Genomic DNA, 26,610 nt, shown 5'->3' with positions numbered 1-26,610 from the left:
TAAGAAGTCTATCCCCTTTAAACACTAAAGATCATATCATAACACACTTGGGGGGTTTTCAATCCAATTCCACAACACATTCATAATTATGTTGAGGTGAATTACCTTCCTTCCCTATAAGGTAAGCCATGGCTTCCATATTTTCCACAAATGGCTTATAAATTACAGGGTTTCCTTGTTGAATACTTGCTAAATATAGTATAGTTTAGGTCTAGGAGGCTCCTGCGGGTGCTGCCTGATGAGCTACCTCGGCGTCCGATCGACAAGCCTTCCTCGATGAGCTTAGAACTGTCCGCCCTCGAAGGCCTGGCCGAATTGCCACCCGGCCGGCGCGACGTCGAAGCTGGTGACTGTCCGGCCGTCGCTGGTCGTCACCTGGAAGGAGAGGCTCTGCCCGTCGAGGAAGGAGTTGCTCTGCCAGTTTTGGCCCCAGTTGCGCGACATCGCTTGCCACCCGCCCTTGGACCCCTTGATCGACACGGAGTGCACGTCGCCGGCTCCGGCCACGTTCGTGATCAAGACCAAGTTGAAGAAGGAATGGCCGTTGATGGTGAACCGTATTCCCCCCTTCTTCACGCAAGATACCCTGTAGAAAAACAGAGCTTTAGTGTTTGATTCCATTTCCGGCGAGGGAAGTTAACGGCGAATGGGGTACCTGCGGAAGGAGACGGGGACGATGCCGGCGCGGTACTGCGCGATATGGAGGAACGCCGGCTGGGAGAGGTCGAAGTGCGGGCGCGGGGGGTTGCACCAGCCGCCATTGTCGCTGGGGAGGTCGTAGGTTGGTGGGCAGAAGTTGGTGGCGGTGACGATGATCGAGCCGGGGAGGCACGACTGGCTGTCGGCACACTGCAACTCGTAGCAGGAGCCGCAGCTGAGCCCGTCGTTGAACAGCGCCGTGCTGAGCGCCGCCGTGCTGGTGCCGTAGCCCTGGCTGTAGAGGTTCCCGTACCCGCAAGCGCCTCCTGCACGCGACCAATCCAATTAATTAAAGTCAGCAAATTGAGAGTTCACCGGAAACATTATTTCTTAAAACTGTGGAATTGGAGCTGACCCATGGTGCCGGAGGCGTCGCCGCCGCCGTAGAAGGTGGCGTGGGCGGATTCCCACCCGTAGGAGTCCGCAAAGGCGCAGCCGGATAAGAGCAAGAAGAAGTGGAGAAAGAGGAGAGCGCCGGCGGCCATCGGAGGAGATAGAGTGAAAGTGAAGACTGGTTGTTGGTTGCGGTGTGGACTTGTGGCGATGGAGGAGGAGGGAGAAGGCGGGGCATTTATAGGCATGGTGGCGATGGGCTGCGCGTGGCTTTTGGGGGCAGAGAGACAAAAACGAGTTTTGGCTGCTGGCCGGAGAGCGACGTACGGCGGGCACATGGAGCGGTGGCAGTTGAAGTACCAACTGCGTGCATGGGGTCCTCCACATGCGCTGCCATGGAAGAAGGTCGAGAGCCACCTCTTCGCCTTTCTATTCTCCGCGTCGTTATCAGCAACATGCCACTGTTTACAAGAACTAACAGGCAAATCCATAAACGGCGCCTTTAATTATCAAAATTATATATTTCTTTTAAAAAAATTCGACGAATTTATCAAAAAAAATAAATAAAGACACGTACATTTATAAAATTTTTAAATCACCTCTCATTTTAAAAAGGATTAAAGATTGATTTCTTTTCATTCTATCTCTTGTGTCAATATATCACGATAGTGTTTGACAGCATGAATATAATAAAAAAACTAAGCAGAGTATATAGGATTTTATTTGGAGTGATTCCGACATCTCTAGTTCTATCAGCCACTTAGTGGAATAAAATTAATTACTAGACCTAAGGCATTCGAAAACGTATTAGTCTGCCTCCATGTTTAGGTCATTCTGTGTTATTGGTTTTCAGAAGATTAACAAAAATGTGTTGCTGATCTTCTGAAGACTAGTAACATAGTTTTCTGTAAACATGAATGTTAAATCATAAATTTTAAGAGGTCATAACTTTTGACTTCGGTTGAATCATGGAACGCACAATATATCAAATTGAAGATCTCTAAATGAGCTTCAATTTTGTATATAATTCTCAAATAAAAGAACAAGATCATGTTTTAGCATACCAAATATCAATTTACAACAGACAAACAACAATAAATCTCAAGTTGATATTTTCCTTTTCTTTCACACAACAATAACACATTTCATATACAATATGTATGATATTCTCAGTTAAATGCATGCTTGACATCAAATCTACCTTCTCTAAATTCTATTTTTTCATGTGGTTGTAAATTCATGAAAATCCAAATAGTCTAGGTTCATAAGTGGATTTCAGTCAAAATCCATCGATCAATTTAAAGAGCTTCGATCGCATAAATTTCAAGTCTTGTGAGTTTCTAAGTGCCAAGGAGTCCAAATGTGTCCTCCTTTATTAGTTTTGGGTTTTCCTAGTAGTGCCAAAGGGAAATAAGTCTTCAACTAGTACGCTTGGGTATGATCTCTTAGTGACTATCCCCAAGCATTTTAGTTGAAAGTTAGCATAGTACTAGAGCACATTGGTGAGTTTGAAATAAGTAATAGAGGACACCTTTGGACTCCTTACAATTTCAGAAACCCATAGGACATGAGAGCTCTCTAAGTCAATCAGTAGATTTTGACTAAAACTCATTGATAGACCTATGCTATTTGAATTTCTACAAACTTGCACTCATTCGGTAGGATATCTAAATAGACCAAGACCATGTTGGGCCAATTTCCCCACACCAAATCCCTAGTAGTGCGAAATGGAATCAAGGTTTGACATCATATCTACATTCCTCTCACTCAACCACATCGGATGGGTGCAAGTTTGTAGAAAATCCAAATAGCCTAGGTCGATCAGTGGAGTTTCGATCAAAATTCACTAATCGACCTAGAGAGCTCAAATTGCACCCATTTCAGATCCTATGGGTTTCTGAGATTGTAAGGAGTCCAAAGGTACCCTCCATTACTTATTTCAGTCTCCCCAGAGGTGCTCAAGTATTATGCTAACTTTCAGCTAAAATGTTTGAGACCTTTTTCTCCTTGACACTACTAGGGAAGCTCGAAAACAGTAAAGGAGGGTATATTAGGACTCTTAGGAACTTCAGAAACTCACAAGACTTGGAATGGATGCAATCGAAGCTCTCTAGGTCGATCAATAGATTTTGACTGAAATCCACTTATGGACCTCGACTATTTGAATTTTTATGAATTTGCAACCACATAAAAGAGTAGAGTTTAGAGAATAAAGATTTGATGTCAAATCTTGATTCTGATTTTAGTAGTTAAATTTAAAAAAAATAAATTCAAATGGTATAAATCAATAGGTGAGAGGAAGGAAAGAGAGATTTACTTTCTACCAATAAGAGAGAGAGAGGGAGAAAGAGATGCTGAAATTGCATGCATCTAAATTATAAAAATAATTTTTATATTTAATCTTTTAATTGTGTCTCGGATGTTTTGGAAATAGACATGTAGAAAGCTAATACTGGCGAGAAGGATAGAACAAAAAGGTCATCCCAAATCACTATGCTCTTTGATCATTCTCGAAGTATGATGCGTAATTTAAAAAAAATTTAAATTTACGTGCACACTTTAATAAATCATTGATTTAAGTTATCCTTCTTCTAAGCACAACTAACTTTGTCATATAACTATTATAATATATAATAATAAATTAATTTAATTAATTTTAAAAAAATTAGGTAAAAGTAGTACTTTTTATTGGAAGCCTCAAAAGTACGCCTCTCTTTTTTATTATTATCGAATGAACATCATATTCTACGTCTATATATTTTTATTTTTAAAATTATTTTTATTTTTGACATTGTTATAATAGTTATGAATTCATAGCTGCTATTTAATCATAATAACTATGATTTTATAGCGGTTACAACTGCATAGTTATAACAACTACGAGACCGTAATTGCTACAATACAATGTTGATGTATGTTGATCAAAAATAAAATATCAACAATAATTTATAACTACTATAATATAAATTTAATCAATATTAACCAATATTGATAAGAAATAAAATATTCATATAGTTAAAGTATTATTATAATATAATATTGACCAATATTAATTAGAGACAAAATATACATATTATAATCGTTATGACCTATAACTTCTATAATATAGTGTTATTAGTGTTGATCAAAGTTGAAATATATATATTGTAATAGTTATAAAATTATAACTGTTATAACTGTGTAACATCTATTAAATTGTAGTTGATATTATTGTGTAGCAGTTATAAACTCAAAATAAAAATATACTAAAGCAAGATAGAGTACTTTTGTGATAATAAATGAAATAGGAGTGAAGGGACGGTTTTTAATTTTTGTCCTAAAAAATATTTACATAAAACACTTGTATATATAAAAAAATTAATTATCAATTTATCAAAATTATTTAAATTTACTTAAAATCATGATAAATTGACTATACGACTATTATAACAATGATTAATTAAGTGTTACAATATTATAGGAGCCACTAATTGACTACAATAATACAGAGGTCAATTAATGATTGCTATAATATTTTTAATTACAATGAATTTAATCATTTTAGAACGATTTTAACCAAATTTATATGTTTTTTAATTAAGTTTGTAAAAAAATAATATATAAATTTTTTTATCAAATTAAATTAATTTATTTTTGCATAACTACGACAGTTACATGGTAACCGTTAATATTAGAATAAAAATAACTTTGATATATGAAATATAATAAAATACCCGTCTAAAAAATATTTTTTTAATGATTCTAATAATTAAAATTATTTTTTTAAAAAAAATATTTGTCCTAACATAATTAGAGCCAAAACTGCTCCAACATACGCCAAGATAACATCATAACGCAGGAATTATTTGATTATAATTTTTTATTCAAATTAAATCATAGAATTTATAATATATCAAAATAAAAATCATTTAAAAATTTACATTTATTATCGGATGTAATATAACCCATAACGATCCAGTCTTAAATTTTAAAAAATATCATTTAAAATCTTAAAATTCTAAAAAAAATTTAATCCTGATAATTTTTAAAAATTTAAAATTAATCATAGATATTTAGTGTCACGTTGTAATCGTTTTCATCGCCAATGGTACTACTGTGATGGTTTAGACTTTACTATCAACACAACTAAAAAGATGTAGATAGATTTAAAAAATGGACTTAAAAAAAATGTTATTTGATCGGATAGTATGAGTTCCTTATGAGACAGGGCAAAACCTTCCACATTGATGCAAATTCTTTTGTAGAGAAAAGAGAGTACAAAACATTAAATTTATAGTCTCATATTTGATGTTACGAGCACATGGCTTTCTTCCCTTCTCACATGGAATGGAATAGACTTAGAAATAAAAATATGAATGGACCCTTGTCTTGTGCTTACTAAACTATAATTTTGTTCCACCCTTCGATCGACATTGCATTTGTTATTTGTGTTGTGGTCCACTCTCCACTGTTTGCTTGTTTGGGAAATACAAGTTGTTTTCAAAGTCCAAATCCTGCATTACTTTTTAATAAAACTTTTATCAATAAAATTTATGAACTATATTCATTAATAAAATTTTTATCAATATGATAAATAAATAAATTATCAAATTCAAACTCACCAACCAATTAACAAATTTAAAAATATAACAGTTACAGACAAACTGAAATTGAAAGTTTAATAACATCTAAACAAACTAAACTCAAACTTTATAAAAAAATCAAGTCAAGTTTGACAGTTTGATTCATTTTAACCTCGACTGGACTTGACTCACTTATTTTATTAAACAAGTATGAACAACATAAAATTTAATTGAGCTGGACTCATTTACAGTCCTATTCTTCTCAGCTGGGCTGCATTGAATCTTAAAGATGGCAATCAATGCCTTTTTCTTCTTCTCTACATTACTGTGCAAGTTCCAGCCAAGCCTGGCTCGACAGTTACAATCTTCATGTGCTTTTGGAGCAGCGAGGGGCCAAGCAACAAATCAGTGCCCTCCATGAGTTCACCTCACATGCAGTGGTGAGCCAAGGGATCAAATCTTGTGCACAAACTGCATGAATTCAATGCTGTTGAGGAGAGATTTGGGTGCATGTGAGCTTTATCCTGCAAATCTTGTATTGATGAGGGGAGAAAGGGAAAGGGCAGGGGATTGGATTTGGGTGGACCAGGAATTAAATTTAAGATTACTGTCGAAAGGGGAGGTTTTGGGACAGGATCATGTGCACCTCTCCTTCAATGCAGAGATTGAAGCTAATGAGGAGCTAACCATGTGGGGGTGGGGATGCATTAAATAGTTTGCTACATTGATCTTGGTGGAAAGGATTGGAAGTAATGACCTTGAGCAGCAAGTGAATCTAACTCAGTTAACCTCCTTTTCGGTTTGAATTATCAGCTGAACTAGAGCTCCATTAACTACTGCACCTGAAAAGAAAATGGTTGAATTGTCACAAGAAACAGGGAAGTTCACAGTTACCTACTTTCAAGTGTTTTTTCAGATAGGATTGTGCAGACTAATTCCACTACCATTTAAAGAAGCATAAGTTTTTACACTACAATGCTGAATAATTGCATTTTTCAGAAACAAAAAAGGCAGCATCGATAAAATGTTATAACAATTCAAAACATGAAGTTTGCGTACCAAGACTGCAAGTGGTAAGAACACAACAGTTGAGAGTGTCTTCTCTAGTAAGCTTATAATTGATACTCAAATGGTTTCTGCTTGTGCTCAAAACTCAACTTCTCTAGGTTAGTCAATCTGCCAATGCATCTGGGAAGTAACTCAATGCCAACTTCAGAAAGTTCAAGTTGAGACAAATTAGCAAGGTTTTCAATGCCACTGGGCAACTCTTGAAGATCCAAATTACCATTCAGATTTAGCACTTTCAGATTAGAAAGTTGACATAATGATGCAGGCAATGCCTTGATTTTTGTCTCTGTGACTTCTAGATTACTAAGTTCTGAAAGATCTCCAATAATCTAACTTGGAGAGCCTTTGGCAACCATTCAGCTCCAGATTTTGCAGGTTAGATGGATGACATATTGATTCAGGTAACTCTTGTATTTCTGTATCTGAGAGCTTAAGTTGATGTAGTTTAGTAAGATATCCAATGTTATCAGTTAAATTGAAAAATCTTCTGCAGCCATCCATCTCAAGAACTTCCAGGTTAAACGATTGGCATATAGACACAGGCAACTGTTCGATATCTATGCCAGAAACTACCAGGTGGCTTAATCTTTTCAAGGCTCCAATACCACTCGGTAATCAAAAAAGATTTGTGCAACCATTCAACTTCAATGTACGAAGGCTAGACAATTGACATAATGGCTCTGGAAGAATAGAAATATTTGTATACGAAAGTGCAAGGTAATTTAAATTGGAGAGGTTACCTATGTCGTTGGGTAACTCTGAAAGATTGCTGTAAGCCAAATCTAAAGTGAGTAGGTTGGACAATACACAAATGGACTCAGGTAGTTTTGTAATTTTTGTCTTACAAGCCATTACATGTTGAAGGTTCACAAGGTTCCGTAAGGAATCGGGCAACTCCGTTAGGATTTTGCAGTGGTCCAATTTTAGTGTTGGCAGTTTGGATAGGCGATGTACAGATTCAGGCAACCTTTCGATAGATGTTCCAGAAAGCCCAAGATGGCAAAGATTGGCAAGATTGCCAATTGTTCAGATTTCTGCAATAATCAACTATCAAGGATTGAAGGTTTCTCAACAGACAAATAGATTCCGGCAACATTTCAATGTTTGCTTCAGAAAGTCCAAGATACCGTAGGTTAACAAGCTTGCATGTCACTTGGTAGTTCTCTTAACTTTAAACATTTGTCCAAGGTCAGTGTCTGGAGGTTGTAAAGCTGACACACAGGTGCAGGAAGGACTTCAAGAAATCTATCACAAATTTGAAGGTAGCACAGGTGGGTGAATCTTACATATGAAGCTGAAGGTGCATTAAATTCATCCAATTCCTTCTTCTTAGTTGATTCAGCTATTGAAGAATCTCCAGGTGTGTCAACTCCAAGGCCCGTATGCCTTGCATGGCCGTGATCAATGTTGTAGTTAAAATATCATCAGGTTGGGTACCATCTAAACTTTTATACAATAACTGCAATGTCAAGTCTTCATTAGAAGAGTGGATTTCATTTGTCCTCTTGCTACTTGTCACGTATAACTGGCAAATTTTACCTGAGTCCATATACATCTTCCCATTTGACAAGGAAGAGCATTCTCCATTTGACATATACTTCGACACATCATATAGCAAGTTGTGGATTGTGAATGTCCCATCCCATGATTTGTCAAAAATTGATAACATCTGCAACTCATGGAAGTAATTACAACCAACAATTTCTAGACTTTGATCGTCCTCATCCTCATCCTGAATGTAACCTTGTGCCATCCACAATCTGACTAACTCATATTTGTCAAACTTATATCCCCTAGGAAACAGAGAACAGTAGAGGAAACACGGGTTTCAAATAAGTGGGCAGTAGATAGTAGCTCAACTGAAGAGCTGGAGAAATGTCAGTTTCAGTTTCTTGTAATTTCTACAATTCACTCTCCAAAACATCTGTCCATATCTGCCTATCCATTTGATAGCCAAGAAGGCTTCCAAGAGTTTTCACAGCTATAGGCAATCCCCTGCACTTTTGAACAATATATTTTCCGATTTCAAAGAGCTCAGGTGGGTGACTGGAATCTTCACGAAATGCATAGTGCTGGAATAAATCCCATGACAGATCTAGATGCAAGCAACCTAATGGATAAGATTCGATTCGTCTTGATTTGCTAGCATGTAGCTAGCATGTAGCTCCGGGAAGTAATTATAAACTTAGCCATTCTGACCAGCTAAGGGAGCTTGCAAGTTTTCCAATAGTCTCGGATTCAGGTCCTAAGGATCATCCAGCACGAACAAAAGCTTTTTTCCCTTTAGTTTTTTCTTCATAACACTTTGAAGATGAACTGGTTCTTTACCATCACATGATTTTCCAGTTATAGAGACAAAATATTCTTTTGATAAGCATACAGCATCAGATTTCTCAGTGAAATGAAGTCAGACTCGAGTTGAAGTATTTGCATATGAGGGGATCATTGTATACTTCCTTAGCTAGTGTTGTTTGCCAACACCTGCCATGCTGACAATCGAAATGGCAGAGAACTTATTTCTACTGCGTTCACCCTCAAATAAAGAAAATCTGGAATTTGTACTGAGTAGTAGCCAGTTAATGATAAACTCCCGGTCACTGTTCCTCCCATAGATTTGTTTAGTAACATCAAAAGGATCGTTACAATGCTTCCTTTCACGGATGTATCCTCCTGAAAGTAGTTCAAATCTTTGATTGATTTCAGACTCGATGACTCTGCAAGAAGAAACTCGGTCACCCTTTGTAACTTCTCATAATTTTGTTTCTCTTGCGCAATTAACAGCAGGTGGTTCGCGCATTTCCGGCCGCACAGTGCGAGATCATGAAGAGTGTGTTTCATCCCTACAATCCTGACAACAATATTGTCTGGAACCTCGTTTGCAACAGATTTAATGTCTATTATAAGCGGTCTTGCCCCTCCGCCAAGGCTGTAGGATCCCCTCCGCCAAGGCTGTAGGATCTCGGAGAAGAATCCTAATACAGCTTTCCCCTCCGCTAGTGGCCGTGGGGTCCGAGGAAGGATGCCCCTCCGTCCAAGGCTGCGGAGTCCAGGGGAGAAATCCGCAGGGTCCCGAGGGGGGTCTCAAGGAAGGGTGCCCTCCGTCCAAGGTTGCCGTGTCCAGGGGAGGAATCGGCGGGGTCTCGAGGAAGGGTGTCTCTCCGTCCAAGGCAGCAGGGTCTGGGGAGGAATACCGGGGAAGGATATAATGTTCGCGGCCTTGCCCCTCCGCCATGGTTCCCCTTCATCGCAACAGGTTCATGATGACAAGAAAATGCGCAAGTTTTCCGCTTCTCGAATTTATTGCCTTTAACTGAACCCCCTGACGGAAATCGCCTTAGGGACCTATCGTACTGAAGATCATCCACACTATCCAACGTTGCCCCATCAAGGCTTATAGATTCCGCTTCGCGTTGGAACATCTTGTATCGGTAATCGTCCACAAAATCTTCAACCACGATGACCAAATCTTGGAGCTCCTTCAGCCGCAGTTTGATAAAATCTGCGCCTCGAATCAGACAGCAGCGCCTTTGATATTCTTCTGAATTGCTTTAATATCTTCTAATTTACCCTCCAGTACCTCAAGCGAAGATTTCGCTGCAATATCTTGTAATCTGATCGTCGGCGCCGCAAGCAGCAGGAGCAGGTCGCCGATCTCGGAGGCGATGCGAGAGAAAAAGTCGCTCGCCGTTGGAAATTAGGGCAATGATTTCTCACGACGTCGGAAATGAGCTCTAGTCGGGCTAAATGATTTAACACCAGGGCTTCAATGAGTTAATTTTTTTTTTTTAAAAAAAATTATTTTAAGATTCAGGATTTAACGTTTAAATTAAAAAATAATTTTTTTAAAAAAATTAATATTGAATATTTACTTCAATAAAAATTGAAATCCACCTTCTCAATGATCACACACGATCAGTTTTATATTGAAGTACTTTATCCCAAATGATAAGCATGGAGACATATGTTACTTAATCCTCATAGCAACATGTATTTGTTGTACTTATTGAGATGTGATGTTGAGACAATATTGTATTTGTTGACTGAGGTGTTGTGCGATTCAATTCTTAGCACCCAAGCACTATAAAAGGTTTATCCATTACAATTTTAGTCCCCGGGGTTATGGTGCTGCGGTAGGACATCCAGGTTGTCACTCAGGCACTTGTAACGCCCGCCCTTACGTGGGCCCTTGACGGACGCTACAGTTCTACTACTTTCATTCATACATTCATTTACTATCATATACAAAAACTAAAACTAAACTTTGCAGCGGAAACATGACTACTATTAAACAACGGGAATTCATATATGATAGCAAAATAATAAAAACTAACCTAGGTTGCATGGCAATTCTAGATTACAAAGTTCTAGACATGATAATTAAATTACTGAACATGATAATTAAGACATTGTTTAACATGCATATATAAAATTAATTGCAAAATTAATTGCATGGCCGAGGCTTGGTCAAGTCACCACCACACACATCTTCTCAGCCCTGTCCCGCTGCTTCCCATTTCCTAATACCTGTTGGCTGGATCTGCAATATAAGGAAGCATCTATAAGCATAAAGCTTAGTAAGTTCCTTTCCTACTCACAAAATCCAAACGTTACATAACATCATAACATTAAAGCATAAAAGCATATCAACATTTCCTAAACATGCATATTCAATCATTGGTTATTCACATCGTATCATAAACATGAAAATCATTTCCTTTTTGAAAATATTTAACTTAATAGGTAAACATAATCATCATCATTTTTGGGGATCCCTGGCTTGTACCCATTCATTTCTTTTGCGCGCATTCATTCAAGTAGGTACGAGGTAGCTAGTCTCGACCCACCTGCATACTAGGTCTTCTCAAATGTCCTTCAACCTAGGGGCGTTCTTAGGTACCCATCCCTTGGATCCCTTTCGGGTTCCGGTACAAGCCATTCATTTAAAGTAAAATACCTTTTTATACTTTCCTTTTCCATTATAGCATGAATGTTCCATAACATCTTTCTTCATTCATAATGAACATTCATATGACATTACATGAAATCGACATAAGGTATTATGAAAAATCATATGTCTAATAACATTTAAACCTTAACTTAGGTTTGGTTGCACTTTCTTCATAAGATTTAGCTTTATTAACCTTAAACCGACCAACCCAGAGGACCTATATCCCTGTAATCGATCAGAAGGTCGATTGATAGGCTTTAATCGATCCGATGGTCGATTCTGTTCAAAAGTTCGTCATAGTGGCCTCTGTAATCGATCAACCGATCGATTACAGGAGCTTAATCGATCAGAAGATCGATTTCCTCCTTACGGTGTTCACAGTAGGCTTGGTAATCGATCAACCGATCGATTACAGCCTCGTAATCGATCAGTCGATCGATTACGGCCTCTTAATCGATCGGGTGATCGATTAAAAGGCGATCTTTCATTCCTCATTAAAGCGTGTAATCGATCAACCGATCGATTACACTCTCTGTTAATCGACCGACAGGCCGATTACCAGTATTTCTGTTCTCGGCGAGTTCTGTCTAAACCTATTAATTAACATGATCAAGATTAACTATCAGCGACAGTCCTAGGTTTTCCTTAACATAAATTACATATGATATACCTTAAATCTTGTTACAAACTACCATATGATCATACGGGAAAACGAAACCTAATTAAACTACAACATGCTGTAAACCTTAACAAAACCTTAAACATGCAGAACAGAACATATAATCGTTACAGCAAACCTTAAACATGTAAAACAGATATAATTATCCTACAGCAAAACATGTAAATCTTATCTCAACGATTATATTGCAGGTGAGAAGGAACTTACCGTAGTTCTGAAGTTTCTAAAACTTATACCCCACAGACGAGCCTTCTCCTTAGCCTCCCTAGCCTTCCTTCTTTGCAAATCTGGTTGAGGGAGACTCAAGTGCCTTCGGCGGCCAGAGAAGAAGGAAAAGAACCGAGAAGCGAAAAAAAACCAAAAGGCTCGAGGAGAGGGTTTATAAAGAGAAGCGGGCAGTTACGATCGAGAGCCACAACTCCCCACAACTCCCACGTCCTAAACCCACTACTGCCTCTCCGTTTGGTTCAATGAAATTCCATAAACCCTTAGCTTTAACAAGCATTTCCCTTATGCCTTTAATAAGAATACATTACTATCTCCTATGGTTACTTAAGGCTTGCTACATATTGGGGGTCCAAGGGTCAATCCTTGGCACCTCCACATTTCTTTTCTTTTTCTTTTTTTTTCTAGCAAAGCCTTTATGCATTTTTTTCTTAACCCATTACAAGCAACATCTTAGGCCATTCTCAAAGCCTACATACTCATTCCTTTTAATCTAACATTTATGCATAAATATCCAGAAATTATCGAAGGAAATTTCGGGTATTACAGATCACCCTAAGGATGAGTCAATGCGACTAATTGTAAATTATCATTTTTTTATATGATCAATTTTATAATGATATGTGAGGTAATTCATCGATCTTTATCGACTTCAATAATTTTATTTTGTTATAATCAATTCAATACTTCGGAAGTAACATTAAATAGGATTACAAAACTCATATCAAATTAAATATAACACATGTTTTATATTAAAAAGATGAATTTACTAAAGACATTATTTATTTCAAAAAACTTTCAAAAGTATCTTGATGATATTCACTAGAATATGATCAAAATATTGTGTTTTATTTCGAGGAGTCGATTCATATTTTTTTCTCTTTTTTAAAAAATTAAAAACTAAAGATCTTAACGATATCAATATATTTGCCCCTTCAAATATATTATAAATAAAATTATAATTAGTGGTAAAAATTTAACGGGCAATAAAAAAAATTTAATTTTAAAATACTAATGGCTAAACTATAGGACTGTCCGCATGGTATAATTCCCTACGCCATCTCGCGCCCTACTCAGAGTCAGATCTCGCTGGTCGATTCTTGTTCTCCTTCCCCTTCATCGTCTCAATCGAGGAGAGAGGAGAGAGGAGGAGGAGGAGGAGGAGGAGGAGATGTTCAAGTTTTTGAAAGGAGTGGTGGGCGGATCTGGGACGGGCATCAAGGATCTTCCCTACAACATCGGCGAGTCGTACCCTTCTTCCTGGGGCTCCTGGACTCACTCCCGCGGCAATTCCAAGGTTCCGTATTTAATTTTGTCGACTCTACTCTTCGAATTCCTATCTTGATTTTTTAAGTTTGATGCTATTTAATTGCTCTAGCTGATTAGTTGCCTTCGTAGTGTAATTGGGAACTGTTTGGCTACGGTCTGGGATTGGGAGGAGCGTTAAAATTGATTGATCAATTATTTTCTGGAATAATGTATTATTTTATTCATTTTCCTTTTAAGTGTTGCGCTTTGGGTGAATTTAATGGAGTTGATCATTTCTGAAATAGACGGGTGTCTTTTCTTTTTTCTTCCTCTCGTACTTCCGTTTATGAAGTAGGATATTAGTGTCTAAATCTGAATAGAGGACCAATCTTTTGCACTAAGAAATAGTAATTGTAGAACAAGTTTTGCAAACGTGCATCTTATAGTATAACATTGTAACTGAGAAATCCTATCTAAACAATCTGAGTAAATAGTAGATACAGTTGGAGAAAGATGAAAGACATTGTATTTAGAGAAAAAAATGAAACATTACATATGCAACAAACATATGCACTAACCGTGTGTAGCAAAACTGCAAAATGAACTTTATGAAGGGCACATAATGGACACGTAAAGGCTATATGATCTAAACCAATCTCTAGTAAGTTAAAATCCAAGTTACCATTGATTTGATCTAAACTAATAAGAAGTTGTTGTATCAATTGCTTATGTTGATTAAAATGTATTTAACTATATTTTGTTTCTTATGGCATATGGATTGCTTAGTTTGTTGTGAATATTTTAACATGGAATTATGGATTGCAAAGATTAATTAGTTGATAATTTACGTTATTATGTATACATTTTATAAATGTATGAATTGCTTGTTGATTAGTTTGATATGTTATAATGTAGATGTAAACTTATACATTTTTTGCATTTTTGTCAATATTAGTTAACAGAAAATGAATATTTCTCTGATATGGGCGATATATGTACTGGTATATATGTTTCCATATTGCCTCCATGTGCTGTTGAAATTCTTGCTTGTTTCCATCCTTCAGCACAATACAAGCACCCTACCTCTTCATCAAGAAAAAATCTAGGACATATTTATGTGTATTTTTTTGTACAACTTACTTGGAGTATATTAGAATCCTATCAATGACAATTAACTAACTTGCCTTTACTCATTTTCTTCTGGTTATGATAGGTTAAATCACAACAAGCTAATTCATATTATGTACTCATATTGAGCACTACTAATTACTACATCACTAGCATCAAAAACATACCCACATCAAAGAAAAAGCCTCTTGACTAATTTCTTGCAAGGATAAGGCTATGCCTACCTTCTCAAACCTTGTATTTGTTAATTGTGTCCCTAGGCTAGTTGAAGTTATCTAAGTTTGTAAGGCTTTTTAGGTCAGTAACACTTTGTATTTTGAGCCCTGCCATGCTGTCATTTTAATTATTTTGCAGAGAAGACAACTCGAATTATGAAAGCAGTATCAATTCTTACCCTCATTGCTCCTGTTTTGTTAGCATAGAAAACCATCAAAACATTCTCTGTTAATTGTTTGTTTTCAATTTGTTTTTGTTATAGTATTTATGTCCCATCCTAAAATTTGTTAGTTTTCCTTCTAGCTTTATTGGTTCATCGCTTTGTTGGTTGTGCTTCCAGGAAGATGGATCGGCTGTATCAATTTTTCTTCTTTCAGGAAGCAGCAGTCAAGATGGTCACTTGGTAGCAGGTCGTAATGGTGTTAAACGCTTGCGGACAGTATGCACTTATATTAAGCTTCCACTTGTAGTTTTCTGTTGCAAATCCTTTTTCTTTTGATCAGAATGATATAATATGTTTCACTTTTCTTACGTATAAAGGATGAGAATTCTTAGATGGGAATTCTTAGTTCCTTTTCTGAAACTTCTCCTTTTTCACTTGGATTACTTCTTCCTTTTTGCATAATACTGTTTTGATGAAAATTACTTTTCTGCAATTCATTGCATCATGTTTGCACTTTTAATTTGATTGAACTATTTTTTTTTGCCAAATTTCTGTCATGTCAATTGAATGTGTCAATATCATGTTCTCCATAATCATTTTTCATGCACTCTTTGCACACATTTGAGTTTTAGTTGGCAAAGTTTATGTGGTTTCTTCCAGGTTAGGCATCCGAATATCCTATCCTTCCTACACAGCACTGAGGCTGAGGTTTCAGATGGATCTACTATGAAACATACTATTTACATTGTGACAGAACCGGTTATGCCACTCTTAGAAAAGATCAAGGAATTAAATTTAAATGGTACACAGAGGTAAGTGATTTTTCTGATGGGTTTGTTGTTACGAAATATTTATGCAAATTTACCTATTTAGATTCTGCTACTATACTCTCTTTGCTAGCAGGTAACTCTGTTTTTGAGGCAATATTTTCTTCTAATGACCTGTTATATAATCAACTTAATACAACTTTATTCTTTTTTACAATAACCTAATAATGCATATTCAATAAGATGCACATTATTTTTACTACATATTAATATCATATACTTGAATCTAGAAAAATAATAAATATTTTTTTTGTACATTTATGATTTTTCAATAGAATAAATATTAAAGATAGAATATATTGACTTAGGTCCTAAAAAATTTGTTTTATTCCTGCATTTCTATGTTTGACAGCTTTCGTGTGTGATATTTTAGTAATTTTTTATGTTACTTCCAAGTTGCAACTACGACAAATGACCTATTCAAGCTTTATTATTAAATCAGTATCAATTTTGGATTATCAAAAAACTTAAGTTTTGTCTATATTACATCAGTAGTATCGATTGATTAATTTTAAAAAGAGGTTGCTAGTAGTTCTTGGAAGTACTACTACAAGAACATATAACTTACAAGCTATTTGAAGCAACAAAATGATTATAAGTGAACTACTTATTGCGTATATTACTTACATCTACTTATTGCCTCCTATAAGAATACTACATGGTAAAGATTTATGTACCAACCAAAAATAATCAGGCCATCATAACTTTTTTGTGAGATTTTTATTCTTTTCACATTGACTATGAGTCTTTGCATATAGTGTTGTCAACACATTACTTCAGGATACACCTTTCTTTAAAATTTTGTTACTTGGTTGATAAGTAATGCTTGTATTTGTAACTATAGAAGTAATGCTTGGACCATCACTGATTTGTTAATGAATATCCTTTGATGTATGTGCTTGATTGATTTTAAGCAATTATCTCATGGATTTAAATGTCATGCCCTTTCAAGCGATACAACTGCTGGTTCCAACTATGCCATGAGATTGGTATCTGAGCAACATGAGTGATACTTGACATTTTTGTGTGTTGCTCGATAAGTGATGATAATGGGCTGTGAAGCTCCATAAAAGTGATCAAAATACATGGGCTATGAAGCTCCATAGTAGTGATATAAAATTTAATAAGGGCAATAGGAAGCTCAATATGGGTGATAGGAATGTACCCACAATGCAAAAATGTTTGGCAGAAAATTGATGACTCAAATTCAAATGAAAATGCGATGTTCATTTTTCATGGTTTTTAAATAAAATTTCAAGTTGGTTTATGCCTTCTGAAATGTGATATTCAGTTCCAGATTAACATTTTAGCCTTTAGGTATTTATAGGAAAACTTGAAAACCTAAAACTTAACCTTGTTATATATATATATATATATATATATATATATATATATATATATATATATATATATATATATAGCAATGATATGCTACATATCCATCCGTGAGCAACCCGTGAGCACCTAATGTTTTTTTATTTTTTCAATTTTCACTTACTTTAGCCTAAACCCTAAACTCAAAAAAAAAATTAAAAAAAATAAAAATCAACACTAAATGCTCACGGATGGGTGTGCAGCATATAATTACAAAAATAAGTCCAAGCAATCAAATTAATTCCAAACAATATCATGTATTGATACGACCCGGCAGGGCTAACACCAGAATTGAAATTGAGATGCATTATAAAACGGGTAATTTTCCTTTCCATATTTAAAATGTATCTATTTGAGTTTTGATGCATTAGAAGGATGAGATTTATAATACTGTTTAAGAGACAGTATGTTTTTCTGACCTTTCAAGTGAATTTGACCATCTGAATTTTTGTTTTATGACTTTGTGTTTGGTGCCATTGAACTTCGTGTTTTTGCCAAGTTATGCTGTTTTTCTTCCCTTTTTTCTTCACCTGAAAGCCTTTTCATGCAGGGGTGAATATTTTGCATGGGTCTACATCTTGTTTTTCTTCCTTTTTCTTCACCTGAAAGTCTTTTCATGCAGGGATGAATATTTTGCGTGGGGTCTACATCAGATATCTAAAGCTGTGAGCTTTCTGAATAATGATTGTAAGCTTGTACGTAGTCTCTTACATCTTAGACCTGAGAAATCCAGTCCAATTTTAAGCTTGAATCTCAAGATATTGTTCTATTATTTCCTGATCTAAAAACTGCTATATTGATCATGCCGCTGCTTTCTTCTCTGTCAAATTCTTTGCATTGTATGCAACTTTCTCCATGCTTATTGTTTACAAGTTTGCTCCATATAATATTTCTCAAGATATTTCAGAGCTGTCTTCATTACCATGAGAAAATGTAGCTGTTAATTATTTCTAATTGACACATTTATCTTCTTGTGATGGATTATGAGCTATTATTCATAAATTTAGAAAGTTTGTGAAAACTTAAAAACACCATTGTGTTCTTATGTGGTAAACAACAAAAGTTAGTCTTACCATTTATTTTATGCGGAAAGATCCTTTATTGTGTACCAATCTAGGATGAGCAGGAAAGCTGCTCTTCAAATTTGATTCCTTTATGAAACTGCAAGATCATGATGCTAATGATTTTCTTGATACTTTTTTGATTCCAGGTTCATGGTAATGTGTGCATGGCCAGTGTTGTGGTGACTCCAACTTTAGACTGGAAGCTACATGCCTTTGATGTGCTATCAGAATTTGATGGGACCAGCGAAGTTTCTAACAGTGTGATGCTGGTATTTGAATCCTACTTAAATTCTATTTCCGATGAAGTTTTTGCAAAGTTCATTTGCTAGAAAGGATCCATCTGACATAAATCAGATTTAGGCATGTTTTTGTGAGGTTTTACACCAATGGCCTATAATGACATCTAGTCCTTGTAGATTACAGTAAGTGATCTTTGTATGGGAAATGTTTTTTTGAAGCAAAAGACATGGAAAATATTAAAGCTTAAACCTGCCAAACTCAGGCAAATATCAAAGCTTAATCCCGCCAAACTCAGAGAGTCTGAAAATCCTTGTTTTCAAACCCAGGGAAAGTATCGAAGCCCAATTGTACCAAGCTAAACCAAACTAAAACAAACAAATCCTGGACCACCAACACACAAGTTACATTAATTACTATTGAAACAATCTCTTCATCTCTGTACATAGTTCGAGATGGAAGTGAGAAGTTCAAGAGTGATGTTAGTATTAGTAGTCTAGGAGATAAAAGTTGACTCCTATAGTTCTCGCTTGTTGCCATTTACTGAGATCAAGGAACTTTTGAAATTATTCAGGACTTATCTCCTGTAGGACTGTTAATAATTTTCTACTTTATGAATTGTTTAAACACACAATCCATCTTATTCTGAGTTCCCAATTATCAGATGTAAACTACCACATGAACAGAAATGAACAAGATAAAATGAATTGGTAAGTTGAATACTATTAGGGAAAGTTTGCGTCCTTGCATTTTTCGACATTTTTAACCTTGAAAAAAAGGATGGTTTAAAAAGAATGTTTGTTGATCACTGTGTTACAAACATGACAACTATTAGGTTTCTATACCTAGAATAGATAATGTGTTAGATTTTTTAATAGGATTACATTATGATTTCTTGCAATGTAGGTCGCTAAATCAGAATTAGGATACGTAGGTACAATTTCTTGCCATGAAGATCACTAAATCAGATTAGGATTCTTGATGAATACAAGATTATTTTTAAAACACAAGATAAGTCATATGAATGACTGGTCATACCCTTGGGATTTTCAAATACTTTAAGTACACTCATCAGGGTGATGAATTATGTTCTTTGACCAAGTTGTTAGTAGTTTACTTCAGATGTCAGTTTGATAGGCATCAAGGTACATGATGCCAACCTGAAGCATTTACAACTTGGACTTGGAAGCATTTTGAACCAAAAAATTTGTTTGTAATCAAGACATGCTTTTTTTCACAACTTAGGTCCTGTTTCTTGAGTTCATTATGTTCATCCTAGGTATTTTCATGAATTGTCACAAAATTAGAGAAATTAATGACTGACTCAAACCCAATTACATCAAAAACATAAACTTTTCATGATTTGTATTTTAATTAATGCCTTTCATTTAGGACATATGTACAATTATGTTTCTCATATCAATTTGTCTAGGAGAGCCCCTCAGAGTTCCATTGGACTATGTTTGAATCTGCAACCTTTTTGATAATGCTCATGATGCTTTAGGAGTAAAGGTTGGGTGCATTGTTGTTTGAGTCAGTATTAGAATGAGGATCAAATGGTATAAAACTGTTGCATTGGCTCCGTAGTATTAATGAAATTGGGAAAAAAACAAAAATGAGAAAGACAATCAAATATTTCACAAATCAGATTGCAAAAAAGATTATAAATCCTTACAAAGAATATATATTATATGTCAATACACATATTCTATTATATGTTATTACATATCCAATTATTAATAATTGAGTTTAAAAATAATATCATATTTATTAATATAAAATTAATAAATAATAAAGTAATTCATAAAAGATAATAAAATTGTATGAACTTATTAACACTCGAGTGTACACACACATACAATAACAACAACAACAACCAAACCTTTATATCACTAATAGGTCGGTTATATAGATCTTTTTATATCATTGGATTCGATCCCTTATTATATCATCATTTATATTTAAATGAATTTTATTTTATTTTATCGTTGCTAACTAAGTTTTCTTTGGTCTCCCTCTTCCTCGCTTAATATGCGTATTTGTTATGGGCTCGCATCACCTAACTGAAATACTTATTGGTCGCCTAAGTACCTATTGTTACCATCTTAAATATGTCTCTTGGAGTTTTCTCTCAATAACTGCAACTCCGATATTTTATTTAATATTTTTATTTCTTATCCTGTCCATTCTTGTATATTTGCACATTCACGTTAACATCCTCATCTATGCAACTCTCATCTTCTGTTTCTGTGTTCAATTCATAGCCTAAATAATGCCCATATCATCTTAAACGTGTTTCTTAGAATTTCTTTCAATAGGCAACACTAACTTTTTATCTAATATTCTCATTTCTTGTCCTATCCATCCTCGTATGCCCCACATCCACATTAATATTCTCATTTTTGTAACTCTCATCTTCTGCTCATGTATTCGATTCATACTCCAACATTCATCTCTGTCTAATCATTATTTTGTAAAACTTACCTTTGAGCTTTAGAGTTAGCTTATGATCACAAAGAGCATTTGATGCTCTCCTCTATTTCAACCATGCTACGTATATTCTATATAAAATATTTCTATCAACTCCTCCATCTTTTGACAAAAACGATTTTAGATACTTAAAACTCTCGGTTACATGAATTTGTCATCTCCTATTTTAACAATTTTCTTATTATATCTAATACTACTAAACTTAAATTTCATATATTTTGCTTTACTCTATTAAGCCTAAAATCTGTTACTTTTCCTATCAAGATTTGAAATTATCATTTACTCCTTCACTTGTCTTATCCGCCAAAAGAATGTCATCTGCAAATAACATGCACTATGGTAACATATCTTGTCTTGAATGTGTTCAGTGAGTTCATGACTAGTGCAAAAAGATATAGACTTAGAGCTCATCCTTGAAAAGCAAGGCTCGTGATTTCAAACAACTACTTTTGAAAAGGATGAATAGGCCATTTTATTGCAGACCCTTTCTCTTCCTATTTAGTGTTGGATAATAAATGGTCATTGTAAAATAATATGGAATCTTGCTTTATTACAAGAGATAAGTCTCTATTTATATACGAATATAGGGACTTATTCTAGGAGAATTATTCTATAAAAAAAGAAAAGCAGAATATTTATCCTTAACAGAATATTTATCCCTAACAGAATATTTATCCCTAAATATTCTAACAGTCATTATGCAATATATAATACTTTGTATTATGTTTGATAAGAAATGATGTTTGGATAAAGAATATTTCTAATTTTTCACTGCATGAATACAAAAGATTAAAACTTCTTCATTATGGGTTAGCTTTCATGGAATCAAGAATTTCTCTTATATCTGTTTACACCAAAATAATGCATCGGAAATCAGATTTTTCTGCATTATTTTTCCTGCTATAATGAGATTTTGTGCTCCTGTATAATTACAATAAAGTGTAGTATTTCACACTTCTTATCCTTACAATGCAGCAATACGAATGGCTGGTTGGATCACAGTATAAGTCAATGGAGTTGGCAAAGTCAGACTGGGTAAATATTAGGAAGTCACCTCCTTGGGCTATTGACTCATGGGGATTGGGTGAGTGAAGTTTACAACTAAAAGTGTTTCTATTTTTTTCCCAACTAAAAGCATTTCTATTTTTCTTCCTGTGCATGCTGAATGATCTTATTGATGTGCTTCTAGAAACTATGGAGTGTTTGATTAAAGAAAAGCTTTCTGAGAACTTACTCCACAAAGCTGTTTTTATGTACCTACCATCAATGAACTACGGATTCATTGTTAGCATAATGCATAGAATGCAACAATATTCAGGATATTACCCTTTTGACATCTAGCTATTAGCAGACAGCAGACATCAATTGTTTTGTTGATACAAGCTGGCATGTATCTTATACTATGTATGGTTAAATCATATATCTAAAGGGTTACCTTAAAACCTTAATTTAGTTGCTATTGGAGTTTTTCTGATCTTAGATTTCAGGTCATGGAAGCTAAATGGAATATCCACTTTGATTCAGTTGAAAGTAGGATCATGATAGTAGGGTAGATAAATGAAGCTGATAGCTAATGAAGCACGTGTATCTAAGTATATCTAAGCACATTTAAAATGGAAATGAACCCTGGGGTAATAATCTTCTGGGTTTTAGGATTCGCCTATTCAATACTTAATTGTAAAATTAGAAGGTTTAGTTTAGCAAGTGAATGAATTGGTTGTACACTTGTGACGTCAAAAGTTCTTGAAATTGAAGACAATGCTCAACTAAAAAATTATAGTTGATTGATTTGATGGCATTGACATCCATGTAGCTTTCATTCCTGTGTGATGCTTATGGTCCATGAGTGAAATTACAATCTTTGTTGGTATCCTGACATTTACCTCTCCCACCTCCCAACATCATCAGAAAACCATGTCCATTACATTGGTTAAAGTGAACTAAATTGAAATACCATCAAGTTTATGGTTATATTATCAATGCATATGTTCACTTGGGAAATACCGATATGTTTTTGTTAATGCTTGTCCGATGTTTATCCAGTTGCAATCGTCTATTTTGTTAGTGCATATTCTATGGATCTGCATTCAATTTAAGTTTGTTTAGCATGGTGGAATTTTTGTATGGTAACTTATCATCCCTTTTCCAGGGTGTTTGATTTATGAGCTTTTTTCTGGGATGAAATTATCCAAAACAGAGGAACTTCGGAATACCTCTTTCATTCCAAAGGTTAGCATTGATAACTTGTTATTTGCTGCATTGTCATTTTGAAAACTCTGATTATTTAATATTTTTACTACAATCTGTCACATCTTTGTACGGACAAAGGTTTACTAGACAGCTAGAAAAGGTTATTCGTTGTTCTTTATATTTGAATGCTAAGCTACTATTAAAAGACCACTATAACTTGTGTTTTTTCATTTTCATCCGAAAGTCTCTGCTTCCAGATTACCAGAGGCTTTTGAGTTCCACACCATCTCGCAGACTGAATCCATCAAAGCTTATTGACAACAGTGGTGAGATTCTTTTCTAATCTTTATGAACTTGTCTTTTGGGATCAACATCTACTAAATCTAAAGTTCAATGCTTAAATAGAAGCTTCCATACTAGAAGAGATTCACTTTTATAATTCCTTGAAGAGCATAGGATCACCAAAACATAGTTTTTGTATATGTTAGATACCAACAGCTGCAGAATGGGTCTCTTTCTTATTCATGCCTCATCCTGCCCGCTCTGTTGTAATTTATTCATATCTAAACAGAATTCTGACATTTTTGATAGTGCAACACGTACTTTATTTAACATCTTACAGTGCAAATGGTAGATGCTAATTTTCAAGCTATTTGAAAATTTTCTTTTTCATGTTTTTATTCAGCTTCTTTTTCTTGCACAGTTTTCCTGAAATTTTCTTGCCAACCAATTTTTTCATTTACTATCTAACTATATTAGTTACAACAATTGACTAGGTTATATTTCCTTATACTTATTTAATCTTCATATTTGTATCTTCATATAAAGAACTTTGGTACTTAAGATATGCTAAAAATAGACTACATTTTTCAAAGAAAATTAATCTACATTAGCTAACTTACCCCTCCATTGAAAAGGTTTCAAGAACATATCAAATAAAAATGAGAAAAATAGTATTGACATGTTTGAAAACTTCAGCATAAAACTATTAATATTTAAGCAAATAGAACAAATTTACAAACAATTTTTAATACATTTTCAAACTGGTATTTCACAATATAAATGCTAACCTTATTCAAATAAAAAATTGATAGTTTGAAAATGGTTGCCAAGAAATTGTTTTCTTTGGGGAAAACAACTTGCAAGAGAAAAAATGATAATAAATAAAAAGTTACCAATAGTTTGGCAAATAAAAAATCGTATATATAATATGAATGAATGCATTTTACAATTTCTTATTTCATTTTTATTTTCACTATATTTGATAAGCATGTTAACTTTCTAATTTTCAAGTGATATGAACTTGTACTCAATAAGATTTTTTATAGATAGGTTTTTGAAAATAATATTGTATATTTATTTTTATTTAATTTTTAAATTCCCTGTATGTAATTAATTATGAAATATTAATTCAGATAACATGGTTGGCAAGAAATTGTTCTTGGGTAATCCACTACTCATTTCCTCATCATGCATGATCTTATCGAAATTGTTTTCCTAAATTTGTTGTTCTGTAAGTCATAGGCAGGGACTCAGATTGTATACTTGGTTGTTTCAGGGGGCTAATTTGCAAAAATTGCAATCATCAGCCCCAATCATGAGGTATTAGTTGCAGGCGTTTGGGAAAATGTTTATGGGATCTGTAAGGCAAAAGTAACTGTTGTCATCCTTATAAATATGCTTATATATTTTTATTATTACTAACAACCTTCACTCACTTGTAAAATTCTGTTATTTCAATGATTCACTTATTCATTCTATTATGATCTTTGAAGTTATATTTTATTTAAAATCTGTCTCTTTGAAAGGGAAAAGGACACAGTCTGACCCAATAATTCTTTCTTATTAGAATATTTTCATAATAAGTTGGTGGAGACCATTCAGTTTATGGAGATCCTAAACTTAAAAGACAGTGTTGAGAAAGATTCCTTTTTCTGCAAGCTTCCAAACCTAGCAGAACAGCTTCCTCGCCAGATTGTGCTGAAGAAGGTTTGTAAAATCTGCACTGTCATTTGTTTACACTTTACATTGTCTTTTACATCGAACACTTTAAGATATCTGCAAAAGGCTAACCTTATCTTTTGGTTTTCTACTCTAGTTGCTTCCGCTGTTGTCTTCTGCATTGGAATTTGGTTCAGCTGCTGCTCCTGCCTTAACTGCATTGCTGAAAATGGGTTCATGGCTTTCAGCCGAAGACTTCAATATCAAGGTCAATCTGCCAATGTTATTTTCTTTTATTTCATCATCATTCTTCAATTAAAATGCATTGTTAAATTTCCACTGTTATGTAGGTATTACCAACTATTGTGAAGTTGTTCTCCTCAAATGATAGAGCCATTCGAGTTGCACTTCTGCAACACATAGATCAATTTGGAGAGTCATTGTCCTCTCAGATTGTTGATGAGCAAGTATGTTTCCAAGATCAATGTTACATTTTATCTCAAAGAAAGTTTTGATTTTTTCTAATGGAAAGGAATTTTCTAAGCAGTACGTATATGCTAATTAATTGTGGTTGTCCTTGATAGGTTTTCCCTCATGTTGCAAATGGTTTTGCTGATACCTCTGCATTCCTTCGTGAATTGACATTGAAGTCTATGCTAGTTTTGGCGCCAAAGGTGTGGGCAGAAGTTATCCTTTATCCTCTTAACTTTGTTTTGGTATCTTTGAAAGTTGGGCCTACAAAGTTTTTACATAGTATATCGTATTCTTGTATGCTAAAATTTCATGTGTTGTTATTCCTCATAGTATGCATTACTGTTTACTTCAGATTATTTTTTTTGTAGCTAATATTTTGGTTTAGATATAAAAACTTTCCCCTAATGACTCATATTTCATTCAGGATAATGTTTTTTATGGTTGGCAACCTAGTGTATGCCTTTTGTAGGCACAGCCTGACATGCTGCTGATGTTGATTGACACCTCATCTAATCTACTACCTTTAGACATCATCTAGATCTGCATAATCTCATAAGTTGAGAAGAATTTTTTTCTTTACAAAATTTAAAACTAGTGGAAAATTTAATGGAACTCATGGACTTATAGGGATAAACCCATCTAGTCTGCAATCTAAATATAAAAATTTTAATCTTTTCTATATTTTTTGGATGAGCTTGTGAATTGGCATGCTTAACTTACAACTCACCTTAGATTGGATTGGAT

The 26,610-nt window shown here is 34.7% G+C and overlaps 2 protein-coding genes and 1 pseudogene across 2 annotated transcripts; 1 reads left to right on the top strand and 2 right to left on the bottom strand.

Annotated features, from left to right (window-relative positions):
* On the bottom strand, nt 1-1,214 carry LOC141847183 (expansin-A4-like). Its single transcript, XM_074735166.1, has 3 exons — nt 1,055-1,214; nt 656-965; nt 1-586 (listed from the first exon to the last, which is right to left on the bottom strand). Exons 1-3 carry the CDS (start codon nt 1,182-1,184, stop codon nt 283-285), a joined length of 744 nt encoding a protein of 247 aa, XP_074591267.1. The 5' UTR covers nt 1,185-1,214; the 3' UTR covers nt 1-282.
* Nucleotides 1,215-6,706: 5,492 nt separating this feature from the next.
* On the bottom strand, nt 6,707-10,356 carry LOC141847068 (uncharacterized; annotated as a pseudogene).
* A 3,249-nt stretch (nt 10,357-13,605) lies between these two features.
* LOC141847067 (uncharacterized) lies at nt 13,606-26,404 on the top strand. The gene is made up of 13 exons (XM_074735052.1): nt 13,606-13,811; nt 15,447-15,545; nt 15,930-16,081; nt 18,093-18,165; nt 18,681-18,803; nt 22,237-22,345; nt 23,411-23,490; nt 23,696-23,777; nt 25,301-25,440; nt 25,550-25,660; nt 25,743-25,859; nt 25,977-26,108; nt 26,336-26,404. Exons 1-13 carry the CDS (start codon nt 13,686-13,688, stop codon nt 26,402-26,404), a joined length of 1,413 nt encoding a protein of 470 aa, XP_074591153.1. The 5' UTR covers nt 13,606-13,685.
* The last annotated feature ends 206 nt before the right edge of the window (nt 26,405-26,610 follow it).

The sequence above is a fragment of the Curcuma longa genome, chromosome 16 (genome assembly GCF_044706935.1).
Source record: "Curcuma longa cultivar G26 ecotype Majalengka, Jawa Barat chromosome 16, ITB_CL_G26_1.1, whole genome shotgun sequence".
Taxonomy (NCBI): Eukaryota; Viridiplantae; Streptophyta; class Magnoliopsida; order Zingiberales; family Zingiberaceae; genus Curcuma; species Curcuma longa.
The sequence above is the reverse complement of the archived record's forward strand: the minus strand, read 5'-3'. Positions and strand labels throughout refer to the sequence as shown.